Genomic DNA, 15242 nt, shown 5'->3' on the forward strand with positions numbered 1-15242 from the left:
GGATCACTTGAGCCCAGGAGTTTGAGGTTGCTGTGAGCTGTGATGTCACAGTACTCTACAGAGGGCGACATGGTGAGACTCTGTCTCAAAAAAAAAAAAAAGAAAGCTATAGTGAGACTCAGTCTCAAAAAAAAAAAAAGAAAGCAAGAGGGCGGCGCCTGTGGCTCAGTGGGTAAGGCGCCGGCTCCATATACCGAGGGTGGCGGGTTCAAACCCGGCCCCAGCCGAACTGCAACCAAAAAATAGCCGGGCGTTGTGGCGGGCGCCGTGGCGGGCACCTGTAGTCCCAGCTACTTGGGAGGCTGAGGCAAGAGAATCGCTTAAGCCCAGGAGTTGGAGGTTGCTGTGAGCTGTGTGAGGCCACGGCACTCTACCGAGGGCCATAAAGTGAGACTCTGTCTCTACAAAAAAAGAAAGCAAGAAAGCTATAGTCTAATGGGAAAACACCCTCTTGAGGAATTCAGGCAAACTGCAGGGAAGAGGCATATGGAATGTTCCCCCAATAAGAACTTTCGTAATCCTGGGCAGCGCCTGTGGCTCAGTCGGTAAGGCGCCGGCCCCATATACCGAGGGTGGCGGGTTCAAACCCAGCCCCGGCCAAACTGCAACCAAAAAACAGCCGGGCGTTGTGGCGGGCGCCTGTAGTCCCAGCTACTCGGGAGGCTGAGGCAAGAGAATCGCTTAAGCCCAGGAATTGGAGGTTGCTGTGAGCTGTGTGATGCCACGGCACTCTACTGAGGGCCATAAAGTGAGACTCTGCCTCTACAAAAAAAAAAAAAAAGAACTTTCGTAATCTTACAAGAACCAGTCTGCTGAAGTATACCGCCCCTGTCATACTGAAAGCTATATGCAACATGTTTTTCATTTTCCGCTGATAAGATACCAACTGAGTATTACACCAGTAAGTAAAAACACAAGATAAGAAAACATTTCAAAACAAGAGATGTTTAGTTGTGCTGAACAAAGAGCAGGTAGAGAACTTTTAAAAAATGGAAATGGAAACAAACCATGTTCTTGAAAAACAGGATTATATTTACAGAAAAGCTACACTCACAAAATACACCAAAGGACAGAATGGCCTAAAGTGTAGTGGCCCTCACCTGTTTTAAGAAGTGATCCTTACAGTATCACAGAATGGAAAAACAAGTATCCAATGTACTCAACACTACTATGAAGCCAGCAGAGGATCTAACACACCCATAAAGGAGAAAAACTCATTTCAATTCAAGCTGGGGGGAGCGGCAGCCAGGGACCGGGAGGGAGGTAGGGTGCTTCACTGAATGGGCACGGGTTGGAGGGGTTTGGCACACCTTCTGTGTGTGGGGCACAACCACAAGAGGGACTTCACCTAACCAAATCACATATTTTGACCTGGTTGTTTGTACCCTCGTGTTAACCTGAGATAAATTTACTTTTCAATTAAAAAATGAAGAAGTAATCCTTGACAGGATCTGGTGGGAAGGATCAGGCTGTCTCTCTAACTCAGGCCTGGCGAGCAGCGTCCTCACTAACCAGGCAGCTTCCAGGAGCGACAAGCTCCATCCTGCTGTCTCACGTCACCCTGCTCCGTCCCTGTGAAAGGAACATCACATGCATCCTAGTAGCCAATAGCTAACTCCCTCCTTTGAGCAGACAGGCTGGGGACCATTTGGCATGAATCACTCAATTTTGCTTCCTTCTCCTCCTCGTCCTCATCCCAACACCACGTGGGAAATTACCAGAGTAAGATTATAAGAAAGCTTTGCATCAGTGAGCAGGGAGGGGCCCCGTACCCCTGACAACAGGGATGAGTGTCATCCAGAACCTGAGCCAGGTTCTGGATGGAGAACCTGAGAGCTGTTCTCACCACACAATGCAATTTAAAGGAATTTCCTTCTGCCAATTTTTTCCTTGATAAGATTTCTCTGAGCAGGGAATTCTTGTAACTTTCGGGTATGAAATCAAAGGTGGGTAGCTAACCATCAGTGACTACCAACCCCTAATGATCCAGAATCAACCGTAAGAGAAAACCATTCAGCAATCCTCTCCACAAACCCAGTCCCAGGAGTGAGGAGATGGTAGGGAAAGCAGAGTGCTTCACTCACCCGGGCAGAGTGGTAGCTATTTTGTCTGTCCTTTCAACACACTGTTGAACTCACTCCACTTTCATCACCATGTCCCCTAATGGTGTATGTACTTTTTAAAAATAAAATTTGGAGAAGAACAACCATTTCAATAAGTGACATGCGTCCCCGTAGACTAATAATAGGCCACGAGCTGTTAGTTTATATAAGGCTGAGCCTGCAGGTGTTAAGGGTGGCAGTGTTTCATCTATGTTTATTACAAGATAATAACTAAAGTAATATTGTGTTGAGTTAGGAAAGGAGAGTTTCCCAGAGTTAGCAGAAAGTAGTCTCACTACCTATATTTTCAAAGAGGAGAAGGCCAGGGAGGCTGACTGAGTATAAAGCTATCAGAGCCTTTCCTATGTGGATGGGCCAAGGCGGGGGAAGGGAGAACACTTAATCACCAGAGGGCAAAGGAAAGGTGAAGAGAAATAGCAAAGGGAAGGATGAAAGATTTTGCCTGTAAGGCAAACTTCCCCGTCTTCACTAGCTTGCCTCATATCGTCCAATTCACTTCCTGTCAACAGTGTGCCTGAGCACTGTATTTGCTCATCTATTTTACATATTTGACTTCCTTATAAAAGGAACTTCATGACAAAGTGAAATAAGAGAAAGCAGGTGATTTTATTTATTATTTATTTATTTATTTATTAGCAACAGAGTCTCACTTTATTGCCTTGGGTAAAGTGCCATGGCGTCACAGCTCACAGCAACCTCCAACTCCTGGGCTTAGGCGATTCTCTTGCCTCAGCCTCCCGAGTAGCTGGGACTACAGGCACCTGCCTGAACGCCCGGGTATTTTTTGTTGCAGTTTGGCTGGGGCCAGGTTGAACCCACCACCCTTGGTATATAGGGCCGGTGCCCTACCCACTGAGCCACAGGTGCTGCCCAGCAGGTGATTTCAAAGTATAGCAGTGACCATACTCTGTGGTTCCAAAGTCAGAACTAATTTTTTCTCAGTGTACTTTCTACTTTGCCTTATTTTATTAAAAACCTATTTAGACAAAAGGGGGAAAAGACTAGATGAACTACTTGTACCAGCAAGAATTATGCCAAAAATTGCATCCTAAATAAAAATGATTCCCTGTTCCCAGTGAATAGGGAACATGTTCCCATTCTCTTTCATGATCCTTGCTCCCCAAACAAAACTAAACTAAATTCAAGAGAAGGTAAGCAGACTGCAGCAAGCTGTGGGCATCTTTTTCAAACCACACATACTCTCTGTAGTCTGATAAACCCTCCCAGGGAAGCTGCAAGCCCTTCCCATACCAACGTCAGGAGGCAGTGCCAGAGGGAACCACTGTTGCTGATTTTGCTACACCATGTCTCTCAAACATGTTGAGAAAAGGCCAATAACCACAACTGCAGAAGGAAGGATGCCTCTCGGATGTGGTGACTACTCCTCTGTGGCTATCAAAATAGGAATACAGCATCAGACGTCATAAGAGGAACACAATTATAGACGTCATTGTAAATGGCTACATCCAAAAGAAACCAAAAAGGAAAAATCAACATAACAAGATGATAATGTTCACTTTGGGTTATTAATAATAGCAGCATTAACTACCAATCAGCCAAGCCATGATGAAGATGGTTTTTGATTACAGTTAAAAGTAACAATCAAAATATAAAATTATGAGATAGACTCTCTAGGCTTTTAGTAAAGGCGCTAAAAAAGGGACAAAATGGTGCTCCCTCTGCCAGCGGAGGGCTCATAACCTAAGTCGTTTAAATGAAAGCAACAACCCACAGTGGCTACAGCATCAATGCGGTAATCTGGAGACTACATTAACTTGAGTAAATCAAATTCTTCACTTACCATTTGTTAGTCTATCAAACAGAAAGATATCAAAATTCCAATTTCCAACTTTTTCCAGCATACACTGAAATGAAAACCAAACATTCCTACTGTAATTTAATTTCAATAATATTCTGCCTTTCGTAGATAGTCCACAGAGAAGTTAATGAAAATGAAAAGTGACTGATTTACTTTTAAAAATATCAAGTATTAATCTCCTCTTAAACATGACTTTTAAAATTGGCTCCAAAAAACATCCAAAGGGATAAACTCTACTTGAAAGATGAAATATTATTTTGCTTTTCAATTAATGACTGTATAAGTGAGGTTACTGTTTCTTTCTTAACTTGTTCATAAAATCTTACACATTTTCAAGAATTCTAACACAGCATCATAAAAATGAAGTTGATAAGTTGCCTGGTCTAGAAACCAGATTTTAAAGATCCAGTGAAAATAAGTTATAATAATTACTGAGCATTTACTGTTCCCCCCAGTATGGTTATTATTACTTTTCTTACTCTTTTATTACCATTCATACCAGTACTAACGAGCAGATATTGTTTTCAATCCTCATTTTATAGCTGAGGAAACAGGCAAAAGGTAACTAACTTGTTCAGCTAAGTGACAGAGCTGGGATCTTAAATCAAGCAGTCTGATTCTGGAATCTTGGCACCATGCGTAAAACACTTCCAACTTATGGATATTTATATTCTCTAAAGATCCTTATAAAATAATAAAATTTACAACATAAACTTTTAGGAAGCCGTATATTTTAGTCAAGCACATAAATCTCACAAAGAACTGAAAAAACAAATATTTTAAAACCATATATATATGTATTTTAATTAGAAATGGGGTCTTGCTATATTGCCCAGAATGATATTGAACACCTGGCCTCAAGCGATCCTCCCAACTCAGACTCCCAAAGTGTTGAGATTACAGTTGTGAGCTACCGTGCCCTGTTACACCATATATTCTAAATCTGAACATTTTGTGGACTTTTTCAGAAAAAATTATTTTGTATGTAAAAGTTCATTGTTGTATACATGTATGAATAAATTTGCATGAACAGCACTAAGACACTATTAGTAGAGAATGCTGATTATGATAGCACCAATAACAACCAATGATAAATACAGACCAATATTTTCATTTCAAACTGCAGAAACTGTAAACTTTTTAAAATGTAAAGAAAAAAAGCAGGCTCAGTGCTCGTAGCACAGTGGCGCCAGCCACGTACACCAAGACTAGCGGGTTCAAACCCGGCCGGGGCCAGCTAAACAACAATGAGAACTATAATAAAAAATAGCCTAGTGCCTGTAGTCCCAGCTACTTGGGAGGCTAAGGCAAGAGAATCGTGTTAGTCCAAGAGTTTGTGTTGCTGTGAGCTGTGACACCACAGCACTCTACCGAGGGTGACATAATGAGAATCTGTCTCAAAAAAAGAAAGAAATAAAAAAGCACAAATACTGTCCACTAGTTCACACACGGGAACAAATGTTTTTACTTTAATATAATTGTAAATGCACCCTAGCCTCATCTCTGCAACTTGGAAACTTATCTACACAAACTTCAAAGTCTGACCTATAAATATTAAGTCAAAGAATAATTTAAAATATATTAAAAATTTCAGATTATATAAAAATCCTCATTTGGTCAAAAACAAGCTCATTTAATCTTGACTTCCATTAAGACCTTTCTTTTAAATTATATAAAGATGAAGTAAATAATGCTCACAATTACTGGTCGTAATTAAGGTATGTCTAAATCCTCAACATCTCTCTTTGACGCAAAGGACTATGAAAACTTGTCAGACTGAAATCACGAATCCTAACTTCCTGTGCTGGGGTTACTTCTAACCAGCTGTGTGAGCGCAAACCTGTCCCTTGTGCTCTCTAGACCTTGGTTTCCTTACTGACAGAATCCAGACATTATCAGATCAGGTAACCTCCAATACTCTCCCCTGCATTAAGATGCCATTAACACCATAGTTTAACGTTTCATTGATTTACTTGTTACTTACCTAATGTTATAATAATCAATGTTTCTTTAGTTATTTCAGAAATTTCCCTTGCTCTGTAATACTAATTATACATGAATAGCTTCTCTAAAGGAAAAGAAAACTCTGTAAAATGGGCTCAGATTGCTTTTCACAGACCAAAAAAATCTCTATAAATCATTATAATGAGGAAAAAAGGATTGAATAAACTCATAAAATCTTTTTTTCTTAAAAAAGTTATACATACCTTTGCTTGTCCATTATAATCATCATCTAAAATGTTCAGAGAACTTGAAACGGTAGTTCCACGAAAAAAGCGTGAAGACCTAAGATACCTCTGGAAACTGAGTAACCTTCTGATATTCCTTGCAGATACAGACACTCCTATTTCAGACTGAGCTGAAATAAAAGGAGTAAAAGGTAAGAGAACAAGCAAAACTGTACATACACTATCTTTGCAGTACCCCCTTTAGTTATGCATGAGAAATTTTAAATAAATTTAAATAATACAAATATTAAACAAATTGAAACTAGGAACTTAATTTTAAAATAATTTATTAAATCATGATACCACATTTCCAGCGAGAAGTATTTTATTTTTGTTTTCAATTGAAGAACTTAAGGATGACAGGATAAATGGCCAATTTTGAAGGCATTTAGAAAGCTAATGAAGAAAGTGACTGGATTAATAATCAGGTTTTTTTTTAACTTCCAAGAACTATCATTTTAATGCATTATACAAACATGTAGCAGAAACACAAAAATATCTACTTTCAAACTACTTGAAAAGTGAGACCCTGTGTTACACGAGATTTTATTTTATTTTGTTCATTTTGAGACAGAGTCTCACTATGGCGCCCTGGGTAGAGTGCACCGAGCCATTTCAAGAGATTTAAAAAAACTTTATTTTTCAAGCATCCAGTCTAAAATGTCATATGGAATTTTAACAATTATACAACTATTTCAATCCCAATGAAGTATCATTTCAAATACAATATTTCCTTAGGATAATTCCATATAGAGGAAAAAGAGAAGGAAGAAGCAAAGTAGTTTATATCCTAAGAGTTCTAAAGGATAAGGACAAATATTCTGTCAGGCAAAAAACTCTGGAAAAGATGTGGTTCCACACTGGCGACTGGTATATTCTTTCTTTTTTGCTTTTTTCTTTTTGCTTAAAATGTTTCATTTTTTATTATTTTTATTTTTTACTAAATCATAGCTGTATACATTAATGCAATCATGGGGTACAATGTGCTGGTTTTATAGACCATTTGAACTATTTTCATGAAACTGGTTAACATAGCCCTCCCTGCATTTTCTTAGTTATTGTGTTCAGACATTTATACTCTGCACTTAGTAAATTTAACATGTACCCTTGGAAAATGCACTGTAGGTGTGGTCCCACCAATTACCCTCCCTCCACTCATCCTGGTATATTCTTTCAGTGAGTCTGACACAACTGTTTTTCCCCCTCTAGTGTGAGAATAAAGCAACGTTTCTTTGATTGAGCACCAGATGAAATAACATGCTTGAGTTAAATCCATCTTATAAGGAATATGCGTTATCTTTAAATTCTAAAATCAAAGTAAATTCAGCAAAATGTCCACAATATAAAACATGAAAACTAGAACTAAGGATCAACAAATTATCGTCTCTCTTCATCACTTTCATGAATCCAGAATCACCAGGTTGGAATGGCAGGTAACCAAACATAGGCTCTCCCGTACAGTCACTCCCTCCCCTATTTTCCTGTGTTTCCTTACCTATAAAATAATGGCAGTAAGTCTAATTCAGAGGATGCAGGATTAAATGCAATAACAATACACAAGCCAGACACATAGCAGGTATTAAATACATGGTAGACCGTAGATGATAAAATTGATACTGATCTCACCGTTCGAAGGTATGCTTCCTGGAAGATACGCCTTCATTATCCCAGTTTTGACTTCCCCTAACTAGACTCAGGTAGCACCTTTCCTGGGAAACTCATCTGCATGCATGCTTCCTCTGCTTGAAGAAGGAGAGCCCCCTCCTCTGGGTTCCCAAAGCTCCCTGTGCATTCATCAGTGGGAGTACTTCCTAGAGTGTAATTGCTTATTTATCTCCCTCCTTCACCAAATGCTGACCTTTAACATAGGCATACACTATTTTTCTTCCCCTCTGTGTCCCAAAGCCTAACGATAGTGTCAGGCATATAATAGACAATTGTAAAGTATATTGAACAAATGCATACTGTTCTTAAAATACCTGGTGAGATTTGAGGTTCCCATACTCTCAATCTGTAAGTAAAATAATGCAATGCACACGGCTACTTAATCTGCTTCTCCCATTTTTCATTCTAGTCAATGTAAAACACAGAGGATCTAAAAGCAATTGGGTAGTTTCTGATCTTTATCAATGTAACTTACTTTATACAAAGGACTAGAATCAAAATGGTAAAAACTATGAGTATCAAGTGATTATGTTTAAACAAAAATCAGTCTGTTTGAGGAAATGAGGGTAGATTAAATTCTACACTTTAAAACATGGAAAGCAATGTTCCAAGTGCCTTGTAAAAAGTGATCTCGTTTGGTTATCAATAACCTCAAAAGATAGCAAACCCCCTTTACACAGGAGAAGAATGAACATAGTTTTGTCTCTAAAAAGAGAAAGTAAGTACTTTTGCCAAGGTCATACAGCCAATATAGAGTGAGAGCTGGATTAAAAAATACAAGCCTATTAATAATGCCTGTATTTCCACTATTATTTATAAGGTTTTTAAAAATTATATTTTATAGTAATAAAAATTATTTACGATATTGCTATTTACTGTTTATTACAAAAATTCCATGTATATGATTATTCAAAATAGTCCTCCCATCAGATAAAGGCGTACATACAAGAAACACAAAAGGGTAAAAGCTAATACGCAGGAATCTAAGTATACAATGGACCCTTCTGATTTTATTACTAAAGAAGAATAGATCTGGAAGACACAGACTGGACAGGCACAAATATCTGGGAAGGAGGTGAGATCTAATTGCTACGTACCACCTCTGTACGTGTAAGGGACTTCACACTTCTACCAAAGTATGTTCGTATCACTACTCCATTTACTACACTCCTGTGAAGAAGGCAAAGATTATGATCTTCATTTTACAAACATAACCTTAGAAACTGAGTTAGAAATGCACTACAATTAACCCATTACAGCCAAAGCACTTAGAAAACTTCCAGAAAATATTATAGAACACACATACTCTATTCATTATGGAGAAGTATTAATAACTTTAAAATACAACTTTGTGAGCATTCCCTTTGATTTATCTTAAATTACAGACCAAGGGTAACAATTTTATTACTGGCAATTAGATTGCATCGTGTGAGTATGCTTTCAAATTATATATCCAAATTAATTCATCCTTAAAATAAATCTGAGAATCTCTTTGGAAGGCCAACTGCATACAGTCCCTAAAATGAATTAGCCTCTTTTGAAGGGAAAACCCCCAAAACGGCAATCCATTGTGCCAAGCACCTATTATCACTGCAGCAGGATTCACACCAACAATGGTTAAGTTAACTGGCACCGCCAGGGAGCCAGGGCCCTATCCATGAAATCATCACTGTATTCTCCCCTGCCTACCTCTAATTTTCCGGGTGCTTTCCAACAAATCATAATTTTTCTGATGTCTCATTTTCCTTAAATGAAAAATAAAGGCTGAGGCGTTTGAGACCAGCCTGGGCACATAGCAAGACCCCATCTCTACAAAAAAATAAGAAAAATTAGCCAGGCATGGTAGTGTGCACCAGTAGTCACAGTGACTCTGGGAGCCAAGGCAGAAATATCCTCCAAGCCCAGGAATTAGAGGATGCAGTGAACCATGATGAAGCCACTGCACTCTAACATGGATGATAGTTTTGTCTCTAAAAATGCGTGCTAACCACGGTAATGGATACAGTGGATAGAAATGAGAAGAGCAAGCAAAACAAATAGTTAAAAAAGAATAGAGAGAAAGTGAGAAACAGAAGACAAAGATGTTTTAACACAGACAATTAAGAATCTCTGAACAAATGAAGATAAAGTAGTGGACAAAATATTTATTTAGAGATATAATTCAAGAAAACGTTTCAGAACACTTAATCCCTGTGTCCAAGTTTTCCGTTAGCTCATTAAGCATATTTAAGATATTTAACATCTAGGCAGCACGGGAGGTAGCGGGTTCAAACCCAGCCCCGGCCAAAAACTGCAAAAAAAAGATATTTAACATCTTTGGCTAGTCATTGCAGCCTGTGGGCTTCTTCAGGGATGGTATTATCAAATTCTGTTTTCCCGTGTGCCCCATTTCCCTGTTTCTTTTTTAGTTTTATTTATTTTGTTGTTGAGATTTAGACACGCTGAGTCCTACACTGGAGTAGCTCTAGAAGTCTAATTCTTTCATCCCCAGGATTGCTAATGTTTCCTTGTTGTACGCTGAAGCCATCCATTTTATGACTTTCCCAAACTCTTTGCCTTTGCTTGTCCCTTTGCCCTTGTCTATTCCTTATGTGCAGTCACTACAGTTTCTGTTCTATCTTCTCTGCAGTAGGCCAATGACGTGATACAGATTTCCTAAATGTCTAGCTCCAGAAAGGGGGGGAGTGGGTGGGAAGAGGCACTGTCTCCTCAAATCTCCTGAAAAATGCCACGGGGGGAAGCCACTGCAGCTACCAGGCCCCAACCCAAGGAAAACATCTGCACCGGTGCCCCAGCGACCCCAAACTGACCAAAACACGCGTCTCTAAATTTATGGAGAATGAGGTCCCCACTGACAGCCCTGGCTTCAGCCAGACGCTCCATAATATGGGGACATATCCCTACAGGCCATGAGCTGAGGACCAGGGGATGGTCACTGGTTCATCCAGGCTGCCCTCTTGTCAAACAGCGGCCTCTCCTTTCATCAAGCCCACCCCTGATTTTTGAAAGTGTCCAGTCAGAGCCCAGAGTCCTGAAACAGTTGATTCTGCACATTTTTCCCAGTTTAGTGGTGTTTTCAGTGTGGAGGCCAACTGCTGGGGCATACTATGCCATTGTGAGTGACATTCACCTCTCTTCTTTATAAGGTGTTTTTCTTGGACCTTTCTGGGATTAGCCGCTCCAAGTTGCCAGGGAGGGATTAAGTGTTCAGAAACAACTATTGTTAACACCTTGGCACTCCTGATATTTTTCTAGATGTTATATGTGTGTATATAATTTTCTTTCATCCAAGAACATTCACAGTATGTTTTCTTTTTCACTTAAGAATCTGTGGCTATGTTTTCATATCAATAAATTGAGGTATACTCACATGTGATGTCATTTTTACTAGGCATGTATTATTCTAAGACATGAAATTATCATGATTCACTTAATCTTACTGCTTTTAAAGTGTTTCGAACTTTTATTTTTCTTACAAAGAATTCTATAATAAATGTCCCTATAACTAAATCTTGGTACACAGTCTCATTGATTTCTTTAAAATAATTTCTCAGAAGTAGAACGAGTAATAGGAACACATTTCAAAGGTGCCTAAAACACATGCCAAATTGGAGAACAAGTTTTCTGAAAGAAAATTAGAGAGGTTTCCAGAAATGCCCTAGAATAGCTTCCAAAGTATGATCTAAGGAAAGGGATCAGGAACTGTAAGTCAGGATAAAACATGATGAGATCATTTTAAGATTATTGGAAATTTTTAGTTTCCGCATGTTTGCTTTCCTCTTTCCCACAAAGGCACTCTGTTTCTCTATAGTGACCAGACATAACGTATTTATATTGAAGAAGCGTGTGGATTTATTTTATCTATTGGGTCAGCAAAGAAGGGGAAAGCGGGAGAGACTGCGTCCAGCTTCTCTGCCAGCCGGGTCAGAGAGGAGCCTGAGTGAACACGCAACAGAGGAAAAAGGCTATCAAGCTGAATAATTTACATGGTTCAGGGAGATACGTAAGAGAATACATGGGGAAATGGCGACAAGAAAGAGAGCCCCTGAGAATGTTACTGGTACTTTCACTCAGACAATTACTAAAAAGTTCACCCCCCTGGCCATATGACCCCAAATCTGACCCTATTCCCAATATTCTCATGAGCTCATTCTGTAACATGAGACGAGCCATTATTTATTTCACAATAGATTAAACCTGTCTTTATTGAAGCTCGGCTTCCATCAAGCTTGGACTATTTAAGTCCCAGGGTGGTTCTAGTTTACATGGTTACCTACATTCCAATCCAGCTTAGAAGCCAACAGGGCTCAGTGAATTAATCAAGTTACTATTAAAGAGCAGTGGGCTTTGCTGGTTCTTTTCTAAAATATCACATTACCTCACTATGTGACCATGAACAAACTAATTGGCCACTGTTGCTTCATAATCATGGATATTACTTCCAGCCGTCCATTCTCAGCTTCTCTAAGACAGACACTAAGAGGTGGGATGGCAGGGACATCTAAAAGCCACGTTTTCCTCTTTTCTCGTCTCATATTAGAAAGCAGACAGGAAATGGAAGCCCTACATCAAGGCAACAGAAGGGCTGGAGAGCCGTCACATCTCAAGCAGCTCCTAACTCCCTCACAGACTGTTCTCCATCATCCAAAGCTCATGAGAAAAAATGCCACTGATATTTAGTTCTTACACTGAAGAGGTCTTTAAAAGAAAAGCTTTGCACCTGTGGCTCAAGCGGCTAAGGCGCCAGCCACATACACCTGAGCTGGCAGGTTCAAATCCAGCCTGGGCCCGCCAAACAACAATGACGGTTGCAACCAAAAAATAGCCGGGCGTTGTGGCGGGTGCCTGTCATCCCAGCTACTTGGGAGGCGGGGGCAGAGAATCGCTTAAGCCCAGGAGTTGGAGGTTGCTATGAGCTGTAATGCCCCAGCACTCTACCCAGGGCGACAGCTTGAGGCTCTGTCAAAAAAAAAAAAAAAGAACGAAAAGCTTTGAATCTTGAACCTGACCACTACTTGTGCAAGAGGCCCACAAGAGGGAGCTCTGCAGTCACCATCTGCTGCCTTCAGAATGTGCCAACACACGCAATCGTGAATTAACGTTGGAGATTACTATTTAAAAAAAAGTTTTTTTAATTCAATGCTATAAGGTTTTTAAAAATTCAATGCTGTAAAGTGTGACTCTAGGGAAAGGTCATATTGGATGGTGATGGAATCAAAAATCTGAAGACATTCTATATTCTAACCTTCCCTTTCTTTCTCTTAGTTTTCCTCAAAGGAACAGAAGCCATAGCTAAAAACCTACTGTTAAGACTGAATAATTACATTTATCCTATATGTCTGGGTCATGTTTCCTTAGAAGAACGTTTCCATTTAGCACACATGGACAAATGGGGGGTGTCACAGCCATGGTCATTAGTAGAGCATGTGCAGAGGTGGAAAGGCAGTGCGGATAAAGACACGGGTTTAGGAGTTAGACATCTGAGTTTCAATCCCACCTCTGCCACTTTTACTAGTTTTACTAACATGAAGCAAGTTATTTAAGATCTAAGATCCCCTGTTTCTTTCTCTGCAAAATAGGCCTCATAGGACTGTTGTAAAGATTAAATAAGATGCCGCGCCTGTGGCTCAAGGAGTAGGGCGCCGGTCTCATATGCCGGAGGTGGCGGGTTCAAACCTAGCCCCGGCCAAAAACCAAAAAAAAAACAAACAAAAAAAAAAAAGATTAAACAAGATAATATATACAATACATACTTATTTTTTGGCAAAGAATATGTACTTAAAATTAACAAATATACGCGTACTTGTTATTATTATAAATATAAAATATTTTTAAACACTTCATACTATTTAACAAAACCAGATTTATTTTCATGATAGCATAACTTCATCCTGAAAACTACTGCATACTTACCTACTACAGAAACAAATGCACATATTTAAAAGATTTCAAAATACGCATATAGTCTCATTACCTTAAAATGAATTTAAAAGTCATAAGCCTAAACTCAGTACAAGTCAGAGAAATAATGTAGTTATTTATAATCTAAAATGAGGCCAATGTTAATGAGAATAAAAAGCATAACCAATATTTTTTCCCTTAAGGAATTCTTATAACTTTAGTTTTGCATAATACTCACTTTGAAAGAATTTAATAAAACAAGAGATGTAAAATTCTCTCAAAAGATCACTCTTTTGTTATAGATGAGGCATTTTCACTCTTCAGAGCTGGGTTATGGGATATGTTGGATCCCTTTTATACTTAAACTCAGGCCTTAAATGTAGCTGCTAATTCATTAAATCACTAATTCCCTTATTAAAGTGAGCTAAGAAAAAAAAAAAAAAGCATAAATGACCTTAATGCAGCACTTCTTTCCAAACTTAAAATACAAAATAAACCCTTAAGTTGAAATTCCAATTTCACCAATTCTCCAAAGTACCAGTAGAATTAAAACTACCATTTAAACTGAATTGAAATCCAATCCATATCAGTCAACTCTCTAATTTATACTATGAAGTTAGAGAAAATATCTGGAACATTCTGTTCTTTCAACTTTAGGACAAAAAAGAAATAAAAATCAGTAATTCTCAAATGTTGGCATTTCAGAATTACCTAGAAACTAGGTAAGTTTTTAAAAACACACATTCATGGGGCAGAATGCTGTGTTTCCTAATGCAATTCAATACAGCAGCAATAATCTCTACACATACCACTTGGCAGGAGGATTGTTGTAAAAAGGAGGTGGGAGCCCAGGTGATAAAAAAAGAATGAAAAGGGGGCATCGAAATTATGGTTTACCATGATAGCACCATGAAATATTAAGTAAATGTTAGTTTTGAAACAACCAGATACGATGAGTGATTGAGAATAAACTAAAATGTAATAGAAACTCCAGACAAAATACAGCCTTAGCCTACAACATCACAGCTCCAAGTGCAGGCTGGCATGGTCAGAGAGCCATGTTAGCAAACCAAACAATAGTTCAAAAAAAGGATGCTTGTGAATAGACAAGTAATGACCAGCTAGTACAATACGAAAGTTAAAAATACTAAAACAAAGAAAAATGTGCAGCTGAAGGATATACCAAGCAAACAACTTTTATGCCTAAAGAAAAAAGGGAAAGCACTAAAAGCTACCAAATGTAATAGAATCTACCCTCGTCTGGGAGTTACTAGATAAAATGAGACAATCTAAGATAACACAGCCGGTACAATATAAGCTTTTAAGCTCAAAATATACAGAGAAACAAATACACTTTCCAATCATATAACTTAGGAAACAAATGATCTAACACAGCCCTGTTAGAAAGATAGGAAACAACCTCAAATCAATTGCACATGAGGAACTAAGGGAAAATTTGGAGAGAATTTTGTGTGTCCTCCCAGTGGGTCATTATAATCAAGACAA

At 38.8% G+C, this 15242-nt stretch overlaps 1 protein-coding gene across 6 annotated transcripts in view; it reads right to left on the bottom strand.

Annotated features, from left to right (window-relative positions):
• PDE7A (phosphodiesterase 7A) overlaps window positions 1-15242 on the bottom strand; it is a 125733-nt gene that overhangs the window by 23040 nt on the left and 87451 nt on the right. For all 6 annotated transcript variants that reach the window (XR_008373774.1, XR_008373773.1, XR_008373775.1 and 3 more), the window contains 2 exons: window positions 6150-6301; window positions 3925-3988 (listed from right to left, as the gene is read on the bottom strand). Coding sequence is in view for 3 of the 6 variants with exons in the window: in XM_053558641.1 (XP_053414616.1) it covers window positions 3925-3988; window positions 6150-6301 (216 nt within the window). In the remaining 3 variants the exon portion in view is untranslated. The remainder of the gene's footprint in view (window positions 1-3924; window positions 3989-6149; window positions 6302-15242) is intronic.

Source organism: Nycticebus coucang, chromosome 13, assembly GCF_027406575.1.
Source record: "Nycticebus coucang isolate mNycCou1 chromosome 13, mNycCou1.pri, whole genome shotgun sequence".
NCBI classification, from domain to species: Eukaryota; Metazoa; Chordata; class Mammalia; order Primates; family Lorisidae; genus Nycticebus; species Nycticebus coucang.